This window comes from Nannospalax galili, unplaced genomic scaffold (assembly GCF_000622305.1).
Source record: "Nannospalax galili isolate Female #2095 unplaced genomic scaffold, S.galili_v1.0 scaffold187, whole genome shotgun sequence".
NCBI classification, from domain to species: domain Eukaryota; kingdom Metazoa; phylum Chordata; class Mammalia; order Rodentia; family Spalacidae; genus Nannospalax; species Nannospalax galili.
The window spans coordinates 2,794,570-2,816,931 of NW_008357584.1; the positions used below are offsets into that span (position 1 = coordinate 2,794,570).

The 22,362-nt window shown below is 40.2% G+C and overlaps 1 protein-coding gene across 7 annotated transcripts in view; it reads right to left on the reverse strand.

Moving 5' to 3' along the window:
- Dync1i1 (dynein cytoplasmic 1 intermediate chain 1) overlaps positions 1-22,362 on the reverse strand; it is a 320,675-nt gene that overhangs the window by 217,975 nt on the left and 80,338 nt on the right. For 6 of the 7 annotated variants that reach the window (XM_008855222.1, XM_008855227.1, XM_008855225.1 and 3 more), the window contains one exon: positions 12,535-12,650. In XM_008855222.1, coding sequence (XP_008853444.1) covers positions 12,535-12,650 — 116 coding nt within the window. The remainder of the gene's footprint in view (positions 1-12,534; positions 12,651-22,362) is intronic. The other variant, XM_008855221.2, reaches the window with a different exon arrangement.

A 22,362-nucleotide genomic window follows, 5' to 3' on the forward strand; every position in this document is an offset into this window, starting at 1 on the left:
ACACACACACACACACACACACACACACACACACACACACACACACACACACACACACACCGACACTACCTTGAAGTCTTGCTAAATCTACCTGATGCTGACACAGACAATTTCTATTGGTGCTTCCCCCTGTCAGGCTTCTCGGTTTCTTCCCATGTCTCATATATTGTAGTTGGAAACTAGGTTAATCTATGGCAGCAATTCTGTGGACTTCACTGGTTGGATGGGACTTGTGGAATCTGTTCTCTCTTGGTGTGAAGCCTCTGATGCTGCTCCTTGAGGCATGCAGCCGCCATGTGCTTATTCATTCTGGAATAACAGGTTTTGATAATTCTTTTGATAGTCCCTTTTCCAGACCAGACCACATCAACTGTCAGCTTTCACTACATTCTGATTGCTCCATTTTTTTCACAATGTCTAGGGGCACATATATCGCCACAGAATGACTAAACTAAAAATTTGGACTCACTTATAGGAGCAGTTTTAAGGTTTGTTGTAATCCCTGAAGGACTCCTCTTATTTATCTTTCCCAAGTTCTTTCTGGAAAACTAATTGACCTACTTTGAAACTTTTATGTCTAACATATCTCCCAGCATCCTTTTAGTTGCTTTACACCACAGCCTGGTTTGATTTTGAAGTATCCTTACCCTTGAACATCCCCTTACTCTGTTGCAAATGAAGTTAGCTCCCCTAAAAGAGATGCCATGGTTCTTTTTTATGCCCGCTTCTTCAGCACAGTTATTGAGCCAAGGGTCTGGACTGTGGGCATAGGACCATAGAACACAGCACTCTGAAATAGGCTCTTGTGTTAACTTTGGTGGTTAGTGGAATGGATAGCTGGAGTAGCCAATGGTTGATTCAGCTTGCCTGTATCAGTACAAAACGTCTGCTTCCTTCATAAGACAAATCATGGAATCATATTTCCACAAAAGCCAGTGGGACCGCAATTGGGGTGCTCATATTCTTAACACACTGAACCCAAAGTAAAGCCTCTATCCCTCATGTCAGGGCTGCAGAAGAAAGCCTCTGCCTCACAGCCACACTTGCCTAGAACTTAGCCTCTTTGACAGGTAGCAAGGAACAGAATGAGAAATGCCAATATCCTGCCCCTCCCAGGAAGATACCATAGCTCTCCAGTAGTGAGCAGGAGGAAGAGGTTACCCTATGTTCTTTGCCGGATTGGAGTTTCTTTAGAGATGAACTGGGAGGAAGAGGAAAGGATTGACTATGATTCAAAGACCAGACTCTTACTGTTCTTATTTTAAGGTGTTTTCTTGAATAATTTTTTTTCACCTGCTAAATATTATTTTCACAATTTCCATAGATTTTTAAGAAAGATAGATAGATGGGAGAGGGAGATGGTGAGAGAGAGAGAGAGAAAGAGAGAGAGGCTGATTTATAGTTTTTGCCAGGTTTACTGACAAACAGATTGATGGAGCATGTCCTGTGGCCATGCTAGAAGTGAAGCTATTGCAGGCTTCTTAAGTAACATATGAACAGTTATTCTTTAGGGACAAAAAGCTGTAAAATTCTGCAATACTGAACAGTCCTATTATCTTTAGCATACTCCTCTTCATTTTGGTGTGGAGTGGAGGTTATCTGAAAATTATTGGTGTGTTTCTCTATTTGTTTGAATGCAATGATCTTCATCTTTATTCTGTTTGGGACATTCAATTAAAGGTTTAAAAAGACTAGAATTTAATGTAAAAGAATAAAAATATTAATGTAAAATTTAACTCTTCTGAAAAGTGGATTTTGGAAGCCCATAGTAGGTGAAATTCTAGGTCAGGGGCTAGATAGAGGATAGGCATCAAGTCCAGATCTGTGAACTGTAAAAGTAGAGAGTCATCAAGAGACAGATGGCGAGTGCTCCTTGGAACCACTACCAAGCCATGTGGAAAGAGCACATCACTAGTTCACCAGCTCCAGATTGTAGCACAGGGTACCAGTGCCCAATCGGACAGAGTACATCATATCAGACAGCAGTAGATGCCAGCCAAAGGCCAGCAAAAGGCAGAGTCCCTCCCACTGCCTGTACCTCTACCAAGGCCATTGAGACCATGAAAACCCCCCATCCCTCTACCCTAGGGCCTGGAATTAGAGTGGCAAGCAGGGGTGAGGCCTTAGTAGAGCCTGAGAATTTCAATCCAAGGTGAATGGAGCATATTAACAGAGACTGTTTAAAAGAAAAGGACAGAGTATTGTTTCTTTTCATATATTTTCCCTGAAAATCAAGTGTTATAAACAGCTGCAGACAAAATAAAGGGACTGAGTTCTCTTTGCACTCCTGATTTGTAAGGTGAGTAAATTCTATAGCAACACCCTGTACTACAATGTATGCGAGTATTGTGCACATAATAAATATTGTTTTTCTCTTTGCCTCTCTTTTTCTCTTCTTATGCCACAGTGATCATTTTTTTCAGTATATATTTTTAGCCGCCCAGCATCCAAACACCTTATTTTGGAGGGGAGCTTGCCAGTAGATCAAAGTGGAGCCACAGCCTCCCCAGACATAGAAGCTGAATGTGAGGAGGGCAGTGTGTGGGGTCCCCCCCCCCTCACCTTGCCTCTCATTGCTAATTCAGGCCTAGCTAATGGACTTCCAGACAGCTCTTGGAGTCTCAGGAAGGCACTAGAAAGGAACAGGGGAAGTTAAAGTTTGCAAGGAAGCATGACTACAGAGTTAAATTCTGAGTTCAATAGTGACCCTGGTGAGAAGTTCATGTCTTCTCATCGGACAGGTTCGGCGGGTGACCTGACTCTTTTGGATGATGTAGTCTGTCCAAGTTGTCATGACCAAACATCATGGATTAGATGGTTAAAACAACAGAAGTTTATTTGTTCATGGTTCTTGAGTTGCTGGTAGAGTCACATTCTGGTGAAGGCTCTTCCCCTGTCTTGCAGATGGTTACTTTCTCACTGTGCCCTCAGAGGCCTTCCCTTGGTATGTTGTACATGGAGATGAAGAGGGGGTTTGCTCTCTTCTTTGTAAAAAGTCACCAATCTTACTAAGGCCCACTCTGAGGACTTCTTTTAACCTTAATTTCTTTTTACTAAAGGCTCTGGTCTTCAATTAATGTCACTTGGGCATTAGGGCTTCAATATGTGATTTTTAAGACTAAACAATTCAGTCCATAGTAGCTAGTTTCCTTTCTATTTCCAATCTAATTTTTTAACATTTATACCAATTATGTAAAGTATCTCATATGTTTTGCCAAAATTCATTTTATGTTCAAGCAAAGCAGGGTTCATTTCTATTCTGGCAACCACAAATCCAGACATTAGTTTCAAAACTGGTTTCTGAATGCAGTCCTCTGAGGAATTGGTGTTGGTAATATGTCCTAGCTGGTTTTAAAGAAAATGAAAATTCAGTTAAAGTTTAGGAATGGGACTCTGTCAGTGGTAAGAAATAACTAAATAATTTTTCTTCTGTGCAGATCTTTAATGAAGTATCCATTGAAAAGGATTTGAGGGGATCAAGCTGTCACTGCTATGGAGTAGTGTGAACAGTATGAAGCATTTAAAGACGCTGGGTTGATGTACTCCTTGGAATCGCACTGGATAGCTTGAAGAGGTGGATGACAAGTTCAGCCCTGCATGGTTTAGATCAAGGAATAGATCCAGGGACTTTCACTGTTTTTGATAAATGTCTATAAAAATTATGCCTCAAATAAACACGAGGTTTAAATTCTGTGGGTTCCTGGAAAAAGTCTGTTGTCAGTGCTACCAGGTGCTTTACATAAAAGTGATAACAATAATCAGGAAACAGCAGGAAATGAACTGGAGATGAGCAAAGTGTAGGCCAGGCACACCCCAGCCACGTGCTACACTGAGCTCTGCTCCATAGCCAAAGGCCTTTTGATCTTTATCACCCCATGTGAGGGTTGAACCATCCTTAGACCTTGGCCATCTTACCCTGAACATGGGTCTCTATACCTGCAAGACCTGGAGAGAAGAGTGTGGCAGATTCTGTCAATACTCAGTTAAGGCATTTTCAAGGAGAGAGTGTGATAACTACTTGAAAATATATCAGTTTACTTCTTTAGAAAAGTTTCTGAGTCTAGTAGTCTGTCAACTCCAAAGCAGACGGTGAGTGACTTGTTTCTCTGATACTGAAGTGAAAATGCTTGGGGGCCTGCCTTGGCTTTCAAGCAATAGAGTCAACATTTACAAGTATTTTCAATACATTTACCAGAAAATTCAAAGAAATTTTACATTAAAGTATCTATATTGCTAGGGGCCCCAGAGACCTCCTCCAAACAATATAAGCTATTGCTACTGCTCTTGGTTGCCTAGGAATATGAAAATAATAACATATTACTAGGACATCACATCCTTTGGTCATAGGACTTGGAGAAATCAAGCTGGTACTGACCCAGAAGCCTCCTTCTTGAGAGCTAGCTCTCATAGTGTTTAAAGGTACTATGCAAGCCAAGGGAGAAAAGCTATCAACAGTCATCCCCAGAACAACAATAACGGGACCAGAAAGATATCCTCAAAGGTGCAGCAGAGGTATTTGTATCTTGAAGATAATCAACAGCTCTCTAAATGGACCCTAAGGCTACTCAATTGGAGGGAACTCATGCCTGTTACTGTAAAACTGCCCAATAGCCCTGGAGAAGACCCTTCTACTACCATATTACTAAAGTTATAGTTTTCAACTGTCTTTTAAATACTCATCCTTATACTCATAGATAATGCAACTCTCACCCCTCATCAAAGAAGCTTCTTTTGTGTATCACTCGGAGAGATTCACAACTAGTCAAAATGCAGAGTGACTATGGTTTCTCAGCCCCAAATGGGACATCTATAATGCAACCTCTACACCTAAGGCTCAGGGAATGTCATAGAAGAGGGGTCAGAGAGATTGTAAGAGCCCGAGGATAGGGACAACTGCTGTGTGATGTGTCTTCTGACAGGGCAGGGATGTTGCACCCATAGACTCTCAACAATATGTCTGCCTTCACAGGACATGCAAAGACCGCACTAGTCAACAAGGCAACATGGATGGAGGAAAATTTCACGAGCCCCCTCCCCTAGATGAAGAGCTGTCAATGGCTGGTAAGGAGGGAGACTTTTTTTTCAGGGATGAGACCCTAATCCTAAAAAATTACCCCTAAATACATGCAAATTACCCAACTGGACTCAGTAGGCTAATGTGTGTGTGTGTGTGTGTGTGTGTGTGTGGTGTATATGTTGGTGTCTATTCACATCTTTGTGCAGATAAGAGATTGATACCAGATGTCTTTCTCAATTACTGTCCACCTTATTTTTCTTCTGCCAAGGTCTCAGGGAGGATGTGCAGGATATATAAGTATAAGAGGAGAGGAGTTGGAGGAGAGGTAGAAATGATGCAAATATAGTGTACTCGTGTATGAAATCTTCAGATAAAAAATAAAATTTCACAAACAAGTATCTACATGGCTTAAATATTATGGTACCTGCAGAGTCTGTGGAAAATCAAACTTTCCCTAAGAAGGAACTCACGAAAAGACCTCCAGATTTTGTCCTGGCATTGCTACTTTTCCTTTGAGAGATGGATCTTAGTTTGCTGCTGAGCTGGGGCAGAAGTTAAACCTAGATCATGAGATATACCAAGTGACTATGGAAAGCAAACGATGTTATGAATTGGAGTGGTATCGGTCAGTCCTCTGGTGATTAGGTCTGTTGATTCCACTGTTCCCTGTTTATCGCAATAAGCATTCTTCTGTATCCAGCACACAACACTTGAGCTAGCTGCTCATCCTTCCCAGTGGCCTGGTTCCCACTGTACTGTCAGCCCAAGGAGAAATGTCCTTGTCTATTACTCATCTGAAGAGAAAATATTTGGGTTGGAAAGGTCCAGTGACACATCAGTCACAAAACCTAATGTTTTAGCATGTATCTTTTAAGAGATTTATTTATTTTTATGTGTATGTGTAAGTATCTGAATGTATTTATGTGTACTGTGTACATACCTGGTGTTCATGGAGGACCAGAAAAAGGCATCAGACACCCTGGAACTGGAATTACAGATGCCTGTAAGATACCATGTGGGAGCTGGGAACCAAAGGGCAGCAAGTACTCATAACTGCTGAGCCAACTATCTAGCCCCAGCAGGTATCTGTTTTAATCTCTAATCTCACTCAAGGATTAAATCATGAAAGATCTTTTGACCTTTCTTTGATTTAGAGTTAGGGAAGATAGCCAGAAAATTTTTTCTGTTCAATATAAAAACCTAAAAGATAAATCTGAAGAATTTTTGTTTATTGGGTGGCCCATCTGATTTTTGAATTCCAAAAGCCTTTCCAAGATGATATGAGATTAACATTTTTAAAGAAAACTAATATTTCATGAGAGGGTCTCCCAGTCCCTCACCTTTATTAACAATGGGACTGGGAAGGTTTGCAGTTTGTTCTTAAAGAGCTTTAATACTTATAGTAAGTGTCAAAGGGGAAATACCAGGAAAATAAAATAAAACAGATATCAATAGATGTCTGTAATAGTCTATTCTTCACTAAGGAAAAGAAGCTAAAAGTGGAATTTATGCATGTCATCTTACTAGGGACTTTTAATCTGTACTCAGATGCCCCCATGACTTGTCAATAGACACACAGCTGTTGTTTTAAATAAAAAGTTCAGAGACATAGTCCAGGGCCTTGGAAGTCAGTTGCAAAGCTGGAGTCAAAGTTATCTACTATAGCTTATTTTCTCCCAAGTAATCATGAGGTGTTCCATGACTGACTTCCATTTGGGAATTGTGTATAAGAACTACTTGATTTTAAACGTCAGATCTCGAAGAAATATTTCCCTTTGTATTCTATGGAAAATGACCTTATTTAGCATTTAAAAACATAAAAAAAATACTTATGAAGGTATTGGGTATTAGAAGAGGTAAAAGTAAGTTGTAAGGAGGCTAGAGCTCCATCTTTTAAAAAAAGTATTTTATTTTCTGTGTATGAATGTCTTGTCTGAATGTAAGTAGATCCATGTTGTGCAATACCTGCAGAGGCCAGAAGAGGGCAATGGATTCCCCTGTAACTGGAGTTACAGGTGGTTGTTAGCTGCCATGTGGGTGCTGGGAACTGAACCCAGGTCCTCTGCAAGAGCAGTCAGTGCTCTTAACTGTTGTGCCATCTCTAGCCCCTAAAACTCTGTCTTAACTGTGACCAATCATGGATTCACAGAGAAAGAAGGAGGAGCTGATGCAACAGGGGCCAAGCTAACCTACAATGTTCTACATGGACTCTGGTGGTCCATTTGAGTGGGTGAGAGGAATGGGTATTCAAATGTCTCAACTCTGAACAACAAAAGGAAACCAAGGGCTTCTCATGCTTGCCTCTGTGGTTTCAGGATGAGGCTTATTTGAGGTCTGCTTGAGTTGTCCTGCTGGAGTATAGCTTTTCTTTGTTTCAACCATCTAACATCTGCTTGACATCACAAAAGGAAGTGAATCCATAATGCATGCACCATTCCCCTGGGGTGCTGCCCTGGGTCAGGGAGGTCTTTTCCCCAGGGTCCCTCTCCTCAGAAATGGTAGAATGAAGCACAAATGGGTTCTGAGTCTCAACTTCTGAGCTTATGGAATGATGGGTCCTGGAGATACCTGGGCTTCCCAATACAACAACCACTAGCCTGTGCTGCAACTCAGCCTGGAATGGGAGCTGTGTACATGAGGCACTGCACTTTGGTTTCACTAAAACTAATTTAAATTTAAAAACTGTCATGTGATTCAATTTTTGGAAGGATTTTTAATGCTTTTGGAACACAGTGGTGCATAGGTCTACTTTTTTAATAGTAAAGTTAATGAAATCCAATGGCAAGTATTTCTAACAAAAATTTCTGAATCAGGATATAATGCAGGCATAAAATATGAACCATAGTTTGAAGACTTAGCATATAAATGTAATATATATAAAATGATGCATAATATCTTACAGATAATTTTGGTACTGATTGCCTGTTGATATTTGAATATCTTGAAATGATGGATTTAGACAAAATAGATTATTAATCTTAGCAATGACACCTTATATTTTCATTGGACAATACTGAGCCAGTGTTTGCTAGCTTGTAGTTTCTGCAGTGAATGTACCCTGGAGAGGATGGGAAGTCAAGGTAGAAATTCTCTCCCTACCAAGAAAATATTTTTTCAGGAGTTTGAAGGTGAAACAAGAGCCCTCCCTAGCTACTTCCCTGAAAACCCCCTTCCTAGTTTCTTTAAATAGGAACTCTGTACAGTGAAGGCTTGCAAGCTGATTTGCTCTACCCTGGGCCAACCCAGTTTGCCCTGTTTCTCCCCCTCAGCTCTCCTGTCATGCTCATGGGAAGCTAATGACTGTATCTGCCTGCGGACAGAAAACAAGGAACTGGTTGAAAAGAAATCTCAAGCTGCCCTGAAAAAAGAACCTCACTTTCAGACACTCCCATCCAAACTTCCTCAAACCAGTGCCATCTCACAGGGGTGGCCTTGCTTCATAAAGTACAATGGAGACTGTCACTTCCTTTCCCCTCATCCTTTCACATGTGCTTCATGCTTACCTTCATGTCTACCGAGTGTCTTCTTTGAGCTAGGCATTGTGTGAGGCATGAAGTGGGTGAAGAACGCACACTCTGCCCCTAGGAGATCACAGTCCAGGGAGAACCATGCAGAATAGGCACAGCATGATAAGGAGGAATCAGACTTTGCTTATCATATGAGTGAGGAATTTCCAAGGAGCTGACCCTGGAACATACTCCTGAAGGACGGCACATGGGAGAAATGGACTTGCAAGAAGGGATCACAGAATATGCAGGTGCAAGGAGGCACAGGCCTGCAGGGATGCTTGGAAAATTCTAGTAGTCTATTTTCCTTGGATGTAAAAAATAAGGGATGAGAGGGAAGTGAAAGTAGGAGATGGCCAAGACGAATCCCATTTCTAAGATCCTGTGACGAGGAGAGGAACCTCGGAGAAGCTTCAAAGCTATCAATAAGTTGTAGATGTTTCTTCCTCCTTTGTTCAGTTTGGCTGACATTATTCCAACATATTAAGACATTCTTACTACCCCCAGGGCCATGCAGAGTCTGGAGGCTCCAGAGATATCCAGCATCATCTTTGTCCCTCAGCCACATGGTACCTGTTAAGTCACCAGATATGTACTCATTGTAATAAACATACAGAAGATTGGCTGCCTGGCCTTAGGACCTCAAGGACAGTCCAGGGAAATAATAAGAAGCAAAGCAGAGGCAGTTTGGCAGAGAAACATGTTTTTTTATTCCTTCCTTACTACTTGGAAATAAAAAGCATATGTTTAAAATGTTTGAGGGTAGAGATAGCCTGCTCCCAATCAGAGTTCTCCATTCTTGGTCTTCTCTCCCTGCAACTAATGACCTAAGCAGACAAGGAAGGCCTAAGCTATTTGAAAGAACTATATTCATGGAGATTTTATTCCTAAACCTTCCTAGTTTAAATCATTTTGGACTATTTCTTCTAGCAGATAATTACATCACAAGCCAATACCACTGTGAAGAGAATGCTTGTTACAGTGCACAGGAGGAAGGAGGCTTAGGCTTGTGCAAATCCAATCTAACTTCCCTTGGTTTAAAAAAGTGAAATGGGCCTGTGTAGGGAAGTGAATGCACTAGAACTCCACCTAAGGCAAACCAGTGCTCTGAGGTCTGTAGTTTGAATATCATTAATTTTCTGTATTCAAACAATGAGATGAAAAGATCAACTAGTCTAACATATTGTAGGGAATTAAGTGTGCTAGTGGGATTCATACATAGAACGGTTTCAAATATTATCCATCCAAGAGCCTCACTGTGTTGTGAAATCCAGTAGTCAATTGTTTCCTGCCTCTGCAAGGCTGTATTTGTTATGAAAACATTGCCCTGGCTCAAATCCCAAATTGGGCACCAGCTCAAGTCTGCCACATGGAATGACCTGGCTGGTGACTGTCCACTGCTGCAGCTTCACTCCTGCCAATCACCTCATTCAGCAGATAGAAGGCAGGCACTGGGCACCCACTGTAGCCAGATGACTGGGCAATGGAAGCAGCCAAAGGTCAAGGGCATGTCTATGGAGAGAGGACAATTTGATGAGTCCAAATCTAAAGGTTTTCTCATCTATATCCACCAAGTATTGTTTTACTGTCAAGAGCTCTTTCAGGCTCCAGTAGCTGGCTTTGAGTTCAAGTCTATATTGTGGAATTTGAACCCCACCACAAGAAAGCTCTATGGGTCTTGTTAAGAAAACAGAAGAACGTCTGCCAATTGCTAAGAAATAAATTCCTCCTTTCCTGCTGCTTGGACCACAGCATAATGAGGGCTCCCAAGCTCTCCAGAGTAATAAAATGCACTCTACCGGCTTTTTCTTTTGATGTATTCCAGTTTAAAAGTTTAGAGTTGGTGCCTTTTCATCCTTAATTTATCTTCCCTTGTAAATATTTCTGTACCATTTCCAATATCTTAAGTATACATATTCTTAAAAATAATTCACTCCTTCTCCTATTTCAGCTGTATAATTTTATGCTATGGGTCAAGTTTGGGGCTAAATAAACATGCCTCCGGCTACAGCTCTGCAAATACCTTTGGCAGCAAATTAACTCAAACAAATGTTTTGATTGGGTGACTAGGTTGTTTTCTTCAGTGATCCTCCTGCTCTTGTCTAGAGGCCCAAGTGTCGGACTCCCAAAGGTTTTTCTAATGTGTTTTCTGCCAAGTCCCAGATTGGTTTGTTTAAAATTTCACCAGCAGAGGGTGCCACCTGTTTGCTTCTGAAATTCATATTTCATCACAGACTTGAACAATGGAGGACCAGCTATCAACGAATTGTCCTCACTCACAGCAGGAAAACTTCTCAGAGGGCCTGCAGGCAGTGCTGAACTTCAAGGAACAAGATTTCACTTTGTTTTTGACATTACATATTGACAATCCAAATTGGAAAAAATCTCTGTACCTTGCACTGATTTCTATGTCTGCTGAAGACCAAATATAAAATGCTAATCATTTTCCATTATTTTGGATTTTACTAGAATTTATTGAATAACAACAACGAACCTCTAATTCTAAACCCCAAATTCTAACATTCTCTTTACCACACTGTTGACAGATGAAGTAACAGGAGTGATCATTCTGCTCTATCTGCAATGTTACTCTCTCCATGCACCTTCCACAACTGAGCTACATCCCCAGCCCTCAGCATGATAGCTGACTTCCAGAAAACATTTGGAATTTTCTGCTTTAATTTCTCTTACTGTTGTCTGTACTAGCTACTTGTCTTGTTCCTGTGACTAAATACCCGACGAGAAGCACCTCAAGGAATGTATGCTTTGGCTCACAGTTTGAGAGTATAATCCACCATGGCAAGGCAGTCAGGGAAGAAGGAGTTTGAAGCAGCTGATCATTTTGTATCCATAGTAAAAAAGAACATGGAGAGGAACGCTGATGTCAGCTCCCTTTCTCCTGGGAATTCAGCCCAACACCCACCCCACTGAATGGTGCCACCAACATAGAGGGTGGGGCTTCCTATTTCAAAGAACTTAATCTATAAAGTCCATAACCAACAGTTCTGAGGGGCCTTTTTTTTAATCATAGTTCCAAGTCCCTTCAAGCTGACAATCAGGATCAATCATCGCATTGTCTTTTAGTAAGCCACTGAGATTTGCATACATATATCCACTTGATATTTTCTGGTATGCATAAGGGAAGTATGGCGTTCTAGTCCCATTCATCCATATGAAGCTTGCATAGAGAATATTGTTAAACTGTGTGTTATCATGTGAACTGTCCAGAAAACCAGGGGTCAGTTAAGTTTTCTGAAAAAAGTTAGATCCAAGATTTTAGGCTTTGTGAGCAGCTAAGATCACATTGATACCTGTTCAACCTGACCATCATAGGAAGAAAAGAAGCCATAGGAATGAATGGGTAGAGGCAGCTGTGCTACAATGCTTTATTTTTAGAGACAGGTGATGGGCTGTAGTTGTTGCCCCTATAAATGATGAATCTATTTTTTAAGATTTATTTTTATTTGTGTGTGTGTGTCTGTGTGTGCACATGTGCATGTACACACACTCCATGTATGTACGAGTACCTTGAAGACCAGAAGAGGGCATCAGATCCTCTGGAGTTGGCATTCTAGGCAGGCATGAGCCACCCAACATGGGTACTTGGATCCAAACTCTGGTCATCAGCAAAAGCAGTGTGCACTCTTAACTACTGAGTCACCTTTCCAGCTCCAATGAATGAATCTTAATTTACATACTCTTATTAATATTCATAAAAGTCTGTTATTCACTGCTTTGCTGATTTTCACTCTCTGCACATAAATTTGACATAATGTGATTTCACTAGGTTATACGTTTTTTAAGTTCATTTCAAAGTGTCTGAGAGGAAAATTGCTGAATTGCCCCTGCAGAGCCCTCAAAATCAGCACCAAAGTCATCTTTTGCTTTTGTATGTTGTCATGTTTATATTCTTTGACGAGCTCAGGTTCTGATATGAAGTCAACATGAATGATGTTACTCCTGGACCATGTCTTTAGAGATAACATGGAAAGAAGACAAAAGACAGTTTACCTTCAGACTGATGGGTCGCAAGAGGAGTCTGAGTCTCCTTGGAGTAGGACACGACTTCCCTTGGCAGGAAATCTACCTGAGTCACCTTTGACACACCCAGCTTGTGCAGTCTTCTTCTGTAAGTAACAAAGGACAAACACTTAGGGAGGGAATGCATTCATTTCAAAAGAGTTGTGAATACGAAAGCATAAAATAAGCAAACCCAAGCGTCCTTAGCTTAGGGTCCCAGCACAGAATGTGCTGGCCCTGGGGTGGAACCAGGACACTAGTTCTTGGCTCCTGTTGGCCTTAATTGGTTGGGTGATGTCAGACATGTCTCTTATGATGGCTCTCCTTTCCCATCTGTAAAATAATATCTTTTTCCTATTCAGGTGAGACTTCTATTCTGAGCATCTCTGATTATGCTTGCATAACAAGCATACAAGGAGCCTTCATCTGCAGTGTAGGATTCTAGTTTCTCAGATGAGAAAGGAAAAAAATAAACAGAAAAAGAATTCTGAGGTTTGAAGAAAAGGGAAACGAATTCCTGGATTCTGTAGTGAAGTAACATGCCATTTATAGAAGGAGTGTCAGTGAGAATGATATTCTAAGGTGGCTTAGAACAAGTCTCATTTCTCTAGAAGGGGAATGAATAATCAGTGTATGAGAGTTTGCAAGACATATTAAGACAGCATAAATAAGTGAGAAAGACAATGGGCTCAGACTAATGAAACTGCAGCTTGTAGCCCCAAACTAGCTGTGAACACATAAGTAATCATTTTTGAATATTTATGTAATATTTCAAGTGCTTCCATATGCCTCTGCCTCCACCATGTCATCTGTCTTCATGACACTTCTGTGAAGTGTGGGGTGGATGTCATCATCTCTACTTTATGTATGGAAGAATTGCGCTCCAGTACCCAAGTACCTACAATTTGCAACTGGTAGAACCAGGGTTAAAGTACTATTGACTTCGTGAACACATATGCTATTGACTGGAGTCCTGGTCCAATCCTTTTTCCACTAAGCCAAATTCTTACCTATGATTTTTAATAGAGAGTTCTAAGTCACTCCAAAAACCTGGTCCTCCCGAGTTACACATAAAACAGCAACCACGGATGCAGCATTATGTGTATGAAAGCACAGAGACCAGCCCCCCACTCACTAGATGTGTATGTATTTGCACAAGTCACTAAACCCTTTGTGCCTCAGCTTCCTCATCTGTGACTGGAGATAACAGTATCTCCTAAGATTATTCTTATGGGTAATACATAGGTGCTATGTATCTGTTATATATAGACCACATATATTTTATCTATTCACATGTATACAACTTATAGGTATACACATCTTAAAGCAGTTCCTTGAGCTTTAATTTTTGGATACAAACTTGGTACTGGTGTTTGATGTGTTTTAGAATATTCCTTCAAAATTTCCAGACAGATACATGTGTGTGAGAGAGAAAAGAGGAGAAGAGTGTTACAGTCATTTAGTCAAAATTCCACATTCCCTAGTGATCTTTAAGAACAACAGGAGCATACCCTACTTGTGTTATGCTTTGTCATTACTAGTAAATCGTATGTCTTAATTTCTTTTGCTTTAAATTATAAAATTGTGTGATACATGAGAAAGAATGCATACTAGGGCTAGCAGACATTTACCAAGCACTCCAAAGAAATGAAAATTCTTTGTCTCCAAAATAATTAAGGTGAGATCTAAGATATATACAAAGCAGATAGACACAAACAGAAAATACTTCTGTAGAGAACAAGCCAGGTTGGCTGTTTCTGTAGTTCAATACAGCAAACCTGACCATAGTCCCAGCTCCATACAAGCCTGGTCTGTGTGGGCTCGAGACTTGAAGACTTGGAACTCTGAACCACAAGAGTGCACTGAGGTCTAGGTTTGGTTCCCAGTTCTACATATCCCTCTCACACTGAATTTGAGGAAAGCATATAAAATTTACTACCAATGAAAATGACCAAAACAGGCAAAAGGCTCTAAGTCTGAAAGGAAGAAAACTTTTATTATTTTAAAGTCTTCTTGGGCCAGAGAAGAACAGTTTCCTTTTAAAGTGCATCTCTTTGATGCAAATGAAGAGAAAAACATGAATGGACATAGCAGGGCTACTTGCAGCAAAGCCTGTCCTGCTGTTGATTCACCCAGCTCATCTTCTTGAGGTTCAATGGGTAAATCATCATCACAAGATCCTGGAAAGCACCACCACCACTTCCAGCCAGGGCCATTCAAATGCAGACACTACCCTGGGTCCTAATCTCTAGTTGACATATGTGTGAGGTCAAGAGATCTCCAGGTACTGGTTAAGTGACCCTTATGCTTACAAGCAGGGTTCAAGGGAATATTGCCAACAGGATGTGTACTCTAGGCCTTCCTTGTTGGGCAACCAGAAACAGGCCCTGGCATATGAAGGCTAATCTATAAGTTGATTATCTACCATGACATATTAAACTCTCCCAATGAGGCAGTATAGCTTGAGAAACTTATACTGGGCTCCAATCCTTATGTTGACATTTACCAGCTGAATGAATAATAGACAAAATGTATGGGCAAGAAAGAAATCCCTACAACCCCATGTTTTTTGTCTGTAAGGTCATCACTGAGTAGTGAGGCCAAATGAGGCTAATGCTTGTAAAGCCCATAGTTGGTGCCCGGTATATCATATGACTTTTGACTCAGGCAGAAGATTACCCTGGGTCCCAAACTTTATTGTATCTTGTTGACTGATTATGATAATGCTTAGTTTATAAAACATCAAAAAAGGCAGATTCATGAAGATTTTAAGATTTTTTTGAGTCTGTAGAGTTGAAGACAATCTCTACCAATAAAATATAAGAACTATACTCTCATTGTATTTGTATTTATTTATTCGTTTACTTTGGTAGGGGCACCATGGTATGGGTTTTGGCTGCTTGAGAGAGTCCATTTGCTTTTGCTTTAATTGAAAATATCGCTGTGAGATTTCTCAGTTTTCAAAATTTAGCTTGAATAAATGAGTTTATCCAACTAAAACAAAATATTTTCTTGTTTTAATAATTATTGAAAAGTTTCAACAAGTCTCTCAATGGTGTTATGTTTGGGAGTTCAGGGTCCTAATTCAACCCAAGCCATGAAAAACAAATAAAAGCCAAGCTGTCATCAAGTCATTCTCCCAACGCACTGATCGGGTGACACCTTGGTACACTGTGGTTCTTAGGCTAGAGAGTGAATCTGTCCCAAATGACTGAAAATTTTAAGGACACGCTTATAAGGTTTCTTAAGGTATTTTTAGTACATTGTGCAGCTGTCCACACAGTCTCTGGATTGATTAAGCTGCATTTATATAAAATACTTTTGTTCTTTGTGGCTGTTGTGCTATTGCTTTGGTAATTGTAATTTGTACTAAACATTTTTCTTACATTACCTTATTTTATCCTAAATAAAAGTTCATACCATATTTTGGTTTTTACACATGAAAAATTGGGGCTCAGTGATACTGATAAATTTACTCAAAATTTCAAAAGTTGTGACAGGCCTTAGCTCTACTCAACATATAGCTAAATGACTGTGTACTTCAAAACTGTGTGACTCTGACCTTGTTTAATGCCTGATGACCACATACTCATTGAGGCACAGTTCGGACAGTCTAACATAATAGAAGTCCAAGCATATGTGTTCACTTTGTAAGTTTGAAGAAGGATTCCTGTGAAGTGGCCTGGCTTAGATTCTCAGGGTGTAGTAGAAAGATCCTATTTCTGAAGTAAGCACTCAATACACCATGGCACCCAGTCTTAAGTCAGTACAGGAAGGCTTGGCCAGAAGGTGGCGCTCTTTCATAGCAAAGCCCTTCCTCTTGGTTATGTTTCCAAAGGAGTCTTCCCTCAGGGCTGGGTTCTCTGACACCAAAGGACTGCGTGTCTCAGTTGGTCCAGAACACATAGGTTGGTACAGTCTTTGATAGTCCACAGTTACCCTAAATTTTTACAATTCTATCCACTGACAGAATTATTTTATAACTATGCCTACCAACAGATAGTAATTTTCTTTTTAAAATTAATTAATTAATTATATTTATTTTTTATGTGTATGAGTGTTATGCCTCCATGTATGTAAGTGTACCTGTGTCATGCAGTGCCTTTAGAGGACAGAAGAGGGTGTCGGATCCCCTGGAACCAGAGTTATGGATGGTTGTTAGCCACCATGTGGGTGCTGATATTCAAACGTGGGTCTTCTGCAAGAATAGCCTGTGCTCTTAACTGCTGAGCAATCTAAAATTACACATTACACGTCTTATTTTTTTTTCGAAGCCTTACCAGCTCATGATTGTTCAAATCAAAAGAGCAAATGACCCTACTTAGCAAAAGCGGGAGAGGACCCACTGTAGCATTAATATTGTATCTTCTCTCCCTTCTCCTTAGGCTGTCATGGAGTGATAGTGAGTGCATGTCAGCTCTGCCTCTGGAACGTATTTCTTGCCATCACAGTGCCCTTCTAACACAGAGTATTCTGTACACCCTGAACACACACTGATTTCTGTTGTGGTTTCTGGTGCATGCCATTGTATGCACTTATTTTCATGTTTATCTGTCCTGACTTGATGGGAAACTTACTATTTATACATTTCCAATCTACTTCTGAAGCTTAGGGTTTCCTTCTGTGCCAGAAACAGAGCAGTCACTAATTAAGTGTTTGGAGACAGAAGGGAGAGAGAGGAGAAGAGAAGGAAAGTAGAGGACAAATGCTAAAGAAATGTAAACTGAAATTGAAATGAAGTGTCGTAACTGCTGTGGCATTATTATGAAATCATGCTGTGCATATTTACCTTGGCAATTTATTTTAAAAAATAAGAGGCGTTAATGAAACTTTTTGATTACTAGATTTATAAAGGACTTTATATAACTATAACAAAGTAAATAATTCAATATTACCTAAGAAGTACTAAAAAGCCTCATATATTTGGATTCATTGTGATTGTTTTTAATAAATGCAGAGGAAAGTCAAATGGGTAGAGTCCTGGGGGGGGGCGGTTCCAGATCAGCAGCAGCACCAGCAGCATTTGGCAAGAAGAATGCAAATTCATAGTTCCCATCTCAAATCTATAGCCCTAAAACCTCTGGGGTGTGGGGAGCAGTGATCTGTGTATTGGACGCTTATCCTAGGTCTCAGCCCCTCAGCCGCAGGAACTCCAATGCCACTAAACTTTGTGCATCACTGGCTTAGAAATGCAGGCTTCTTGTCTGAACAAAATCCTTGGACTTCCCCACTCAGCAGCTAAATTTCAGAGCATGTGGGTTAATGCCACTGAAAGGTGAAGATATTTCTGGGCCAAGCTTATGAAATTGTAGGAAGCAGAGCAGGTGTAAAGATGAAGGAGTGTGTGAGAAGGTGAACATTAGGTGACAGTAACTGCAGTGCACAGACATGAATCAATAGCTGGAATGTATTCTACGTTGAAAACCGAAAGCTTAGGCAAGGAAGCCCAGACACACTTGTCAATGGTACCACAGTCCCTTACAAGCTGGCTTGACAGTGCCCTAATGTGACATGGAGGCCACATCTTCATGGGGTTAGGGGTAAGGATGGTGTCCTCTCTGCTATCTTAAGTCTTACTAACTCTGAGTAAGTTGGCTCAGCAAAACCACATTGCACCCATCTTGGAATCCTAATTTCTAACAGGAAAAGTTGAAAATAAAAAAACACAAAGCTACTTGAAGTTTGAGAAGGTTATTTGGCTCTGCTCAGGGTAAAACATAACTAAGCATCCAGTCTGCCCAGGTCGTTTTAATGTGTCTTTAGCAGGATGTTATGGAGTCTAAGAAGAAAATTACTCCCTCATAAATCATTGCTGCCATTCCTCTATCAGTCTCTTGGTTCAAGAGAGATTTGTACCTTAACGTGTCTCCCTACATTAAGATTAGCATGGGTTTGTTAGCTGTGTGCAGAGTTTCATTGTCTAAGGAAGATAAAAACCTTAAGTGTGAACTAAGCATGGCCTATCATCTCTAAAAAGTTGAAGAGATTTCCCGTTCTATAGACTTGTTCCCACATTGTGCAAAAGGATTCTGTCCTAAAACCGACAGCACAGGGAAAAGAGGCATCACCTTTGGAATCCGGTGTACAGTGGGCTCTCCTCCTTCAAAGATAGAAGAGTGTCAAGGAACTCTTGCTGATATTTAAAAATAGTATTTAAGCACTATTTCAATACAGTGGAGAATATGTCCTCACAGAACACAGAGGTTTTTCTTTTTGTTTCCCCAAAGATGAGATAACACATCTTGTCTCTAGTTTTTGAAAAGACTTCTATTCCTTTCAAAGTCATGGACAACAAGGTTGCAGCTTCTGAAGGCACTGCCTCGACATGCAGGACAATGCAGGAGAGATGCTCGTTAATGCCAGCGTATGGAGTGCCAGGGAAAGCACAGCAGACTTCAGAGCGAGTACTACCCCGTTTCCTTCAGAGGAAAGGGAGAACTTGAGTGGGAAAATCATTTTGTCATGTCAAGAACTTTGGTGAGTGGGGGATTTGCTTTGGGAGTTAAGAGAATGCAGACCTCTTCGGTCAAAAACTAACAGTAAGGTATTCCAATTTTCTTTAATTTGCATATCCTATTTTTTTACACTGTACAATTTGGTATTTTTTGGAGAGATAGTAATAAAATTGTATAATCATCACTACTGTCTCATTATATAACTGCTTTTTTTCCCCTCAAATTATCTCATCCCTTCACTGACAGTCAAATTTCATTTTCCCTTTCCCTAACTCTTGGTGAGTAAAATCCACTACCAACTTCTTTCTTATAAAAGAGTAGTGCGTTACATTTTTGGCCTTACTTCTTTCACATTTGTTTCAGGGTTAATTGTTATAGCATTAATTAGTAAGTCATTTCTCCTTGTTGATGATTAGTGTTCCACTGTATGGATATACATTATTTTTAATCCATTCTTCAGGGGGTAGAATTTGAGTTGTTTCATTCCTAGAAGTTCACAATAAAGCTGCTGTGAGTATTTGTGGATGGTTTTGTGTGGACATATCATTTCAGGTCTCTTAGGTATATACCTAGGAGTGACATTTCTGGGTCACACGGTAATCCTATGTTTAATTTTTATGGAACTGCCAAACTGTTTTCCAGTGAGTCCTTGCTATCTTGCATTCTCATTAGCAACACATGACAGCTGCATTTTATCTACAGCTACCTCAGCACTTACTATTATCTGACTTTTTATCATTCTATTCCAGTGAGTGTGAAGTTGTACCTCACTGTTGCTTGAATTTCATTTTTCTGACATTTGACAGTGTTCACCATATTTTACAGGTGCCTCCTACTCATTTGACTATCTTCTTTGGAAAAACATGTTATTCAAATTCTTTGCCTATTTTCAAGCATCAGATATATGGCTTATGAATATTTTTCTCATTCTTTAAGTCGCCTTTTTACTTTCTTGATGGTGTCTTTTGAAGTGCATACATTTTCCACCAAAAGTATTTTTTATTGTTTGCTTGTGCTTTGCAAAGGTGTGTATCTGAAACGTCATTGCCTGACTCAGTATCCTGATGGTTTGCACCTGTTTTCTGAGTTTTATAGCTTGAACTCTCACATCTAGGTGTTTGATGTAGTTTGTGTTGATTTTTGTATATGGTATGAGCTAGGGGCCCAACTTCATTCTTCATAAGTGGACACCCAGTTTTCCGAGGTTCAGTTTTTGTTAGTGTTTCTCAGTATCCATATTGAGTAGGGGAGCACAGAAAGGCAGATAACAGGTTATTTCTGAATGGATGATACATTTTGTAAGCCATCAGTGATACAGGGAGGTAAGTTCCAAGACAGAGACAGTCTCACATTCATAGGACTTTCTTTTAATGTCAGAATTTAATAACTTAACCACAGAAAAGTCAGTTTTAAAATATACCTCAGTCATCTAAGAAACTTTTTGAATTCATAAGCAGTGGCTCGCTAAACCCTTAAAAATGGTGTTGAATGAGTTTCCAAGTGTTCAACAATGGGAAATTCAAATGCTGATGGCATACAAATTATATCTGCTTGCAAGAGAGAAGTATGGGTGGATGAGGTGGAAGAGTCAGAATGTTGGTCAAAAGCCAATGTGTCATCCATGGTACATTAAAGATGCTGTGAGAGATTTTCTTACTAAAATGTTTTTTAAAAGACGAACCCCTCAGAGTGACAGTGATAAGAGTGAAATTTTCTTCCTTGTAAAATATTTTATGTGGGGGAATAGTGTCCCGGAGGAGTGGCAAAAGAATCAATTTGATCAGCATCATTTATTACAACCATAAACTGTGTTTGAGCAAGGCACCATGCCAGATCCTTTCAACACAAAGAGAACAAGGAACAGAAACACAGACATCAAAAGGCAAATAAGAATTTGAGTAGCAAATAAGGGCAAACGAGAATGAGTCACCTAAGTTGGAAAGGAGATATGATGGGCAGATTACTATATGTTTGGAATGAATGAGGCTTGCATCATTGAGAATGAAAGGCCTGGCTTGCATCCTGAAGGATACGTGGACTCAGATAAGCGGAAAGGAATGGGGATCATATTCTAGCATGTTCGAACATCTGAGAACTAAATTTACATTTTATCCTGGAGAATCTATCTCTGCACAATTGAAGTTCTGAGTTGGGAGCAATGGGAAATGAGTAGAGGGGCATATTGAGGCTAGACCACTGGAGGCTAAAGAACTTAGACTTTTTAGACATCAAAGAATTAACGGAAGTTACTGAGTAAGAGAGTAGCAGCTGCAAAACAACATTTAAAACACAGTCACTTAGTTACCAGGGGGACAAATCTAAATAAAGTCAGGGCCGGATGTGGAAAGTGACTGCATCTTGCAAACTGAATGTGGAGAAAGAGGAATAGATAGAGAGGGGAGAGAGAGGAGAGATAAGTAATGCTTCGGTAGTGTGAAAAACCAGAGGGAAATGTATTTGTTCAAAAGTCTACTGAAAAATACACATTATACATGAGTGCATATGTATAACAGAAGGCTGTACCATAAAAAACACAGTGCCAAGAAGCCTCTTTTCAAGTTGTTGGTCAACTTGAAAGATCCTGGTAGCACAAGAGACTCCCAAAATGACACAAGCTATTGCCACAGCCCTTGGTCGCCTTCCAGACCTTGCTTGAAGGTAAGAGCCTATTGCTGAAGACAGGATATACTTCTGACACAGGACTTGGAGAAATCAAGTAGGAATTGATCTGGAAGCCTTCTACTAAAGACTAGTTCACATAGTATCATAAGATATAATACAAATTTCCAAGAAAGAAAACCAATCAATGATCCCACCCAGCTGTAAAGTCTCTGAACCACAATGAGTGGCCCAGCAAATAATCTCTACTGGTGCAATGCTGGCATTTTTATCTTGGGGTAATCATTGAACATAAGGTCTTCTCAATGGGAGGGAACTCATGTATGGTTCTGTAAACATAGCCAAATACACATGGCTGGAGAGGTCATAGATCCTAGAGGAAAAACCTACTTTTGTCACATCCCTAGACTAATGTAATTTCTTACTGTATTCTAAATATAGATCCTTATATTCACAGACAAGTGTACCACTTACAACCCATCAAAGAAGTTTCTTTTTGTAACAAATGGAGACTATTACAAAATTCCACAACTGGTAAAATGCAGAGAATAAGTGTCTGTGAAGTACCCAACCCTAAGTGCAACCTCTACCCCTAAGGCTCAGGGAACATAGCAGAACATGGGGTAGAAGGAAGATTAATGCACCTCTCAACTTTCACAAGCAAAAGCTTCCTCATGCAGCAGATGGTGATTAACCCAGAAAGTCCAAAGTGGCCAATGTGAAGATAATAGGAGACTGCAGAGTG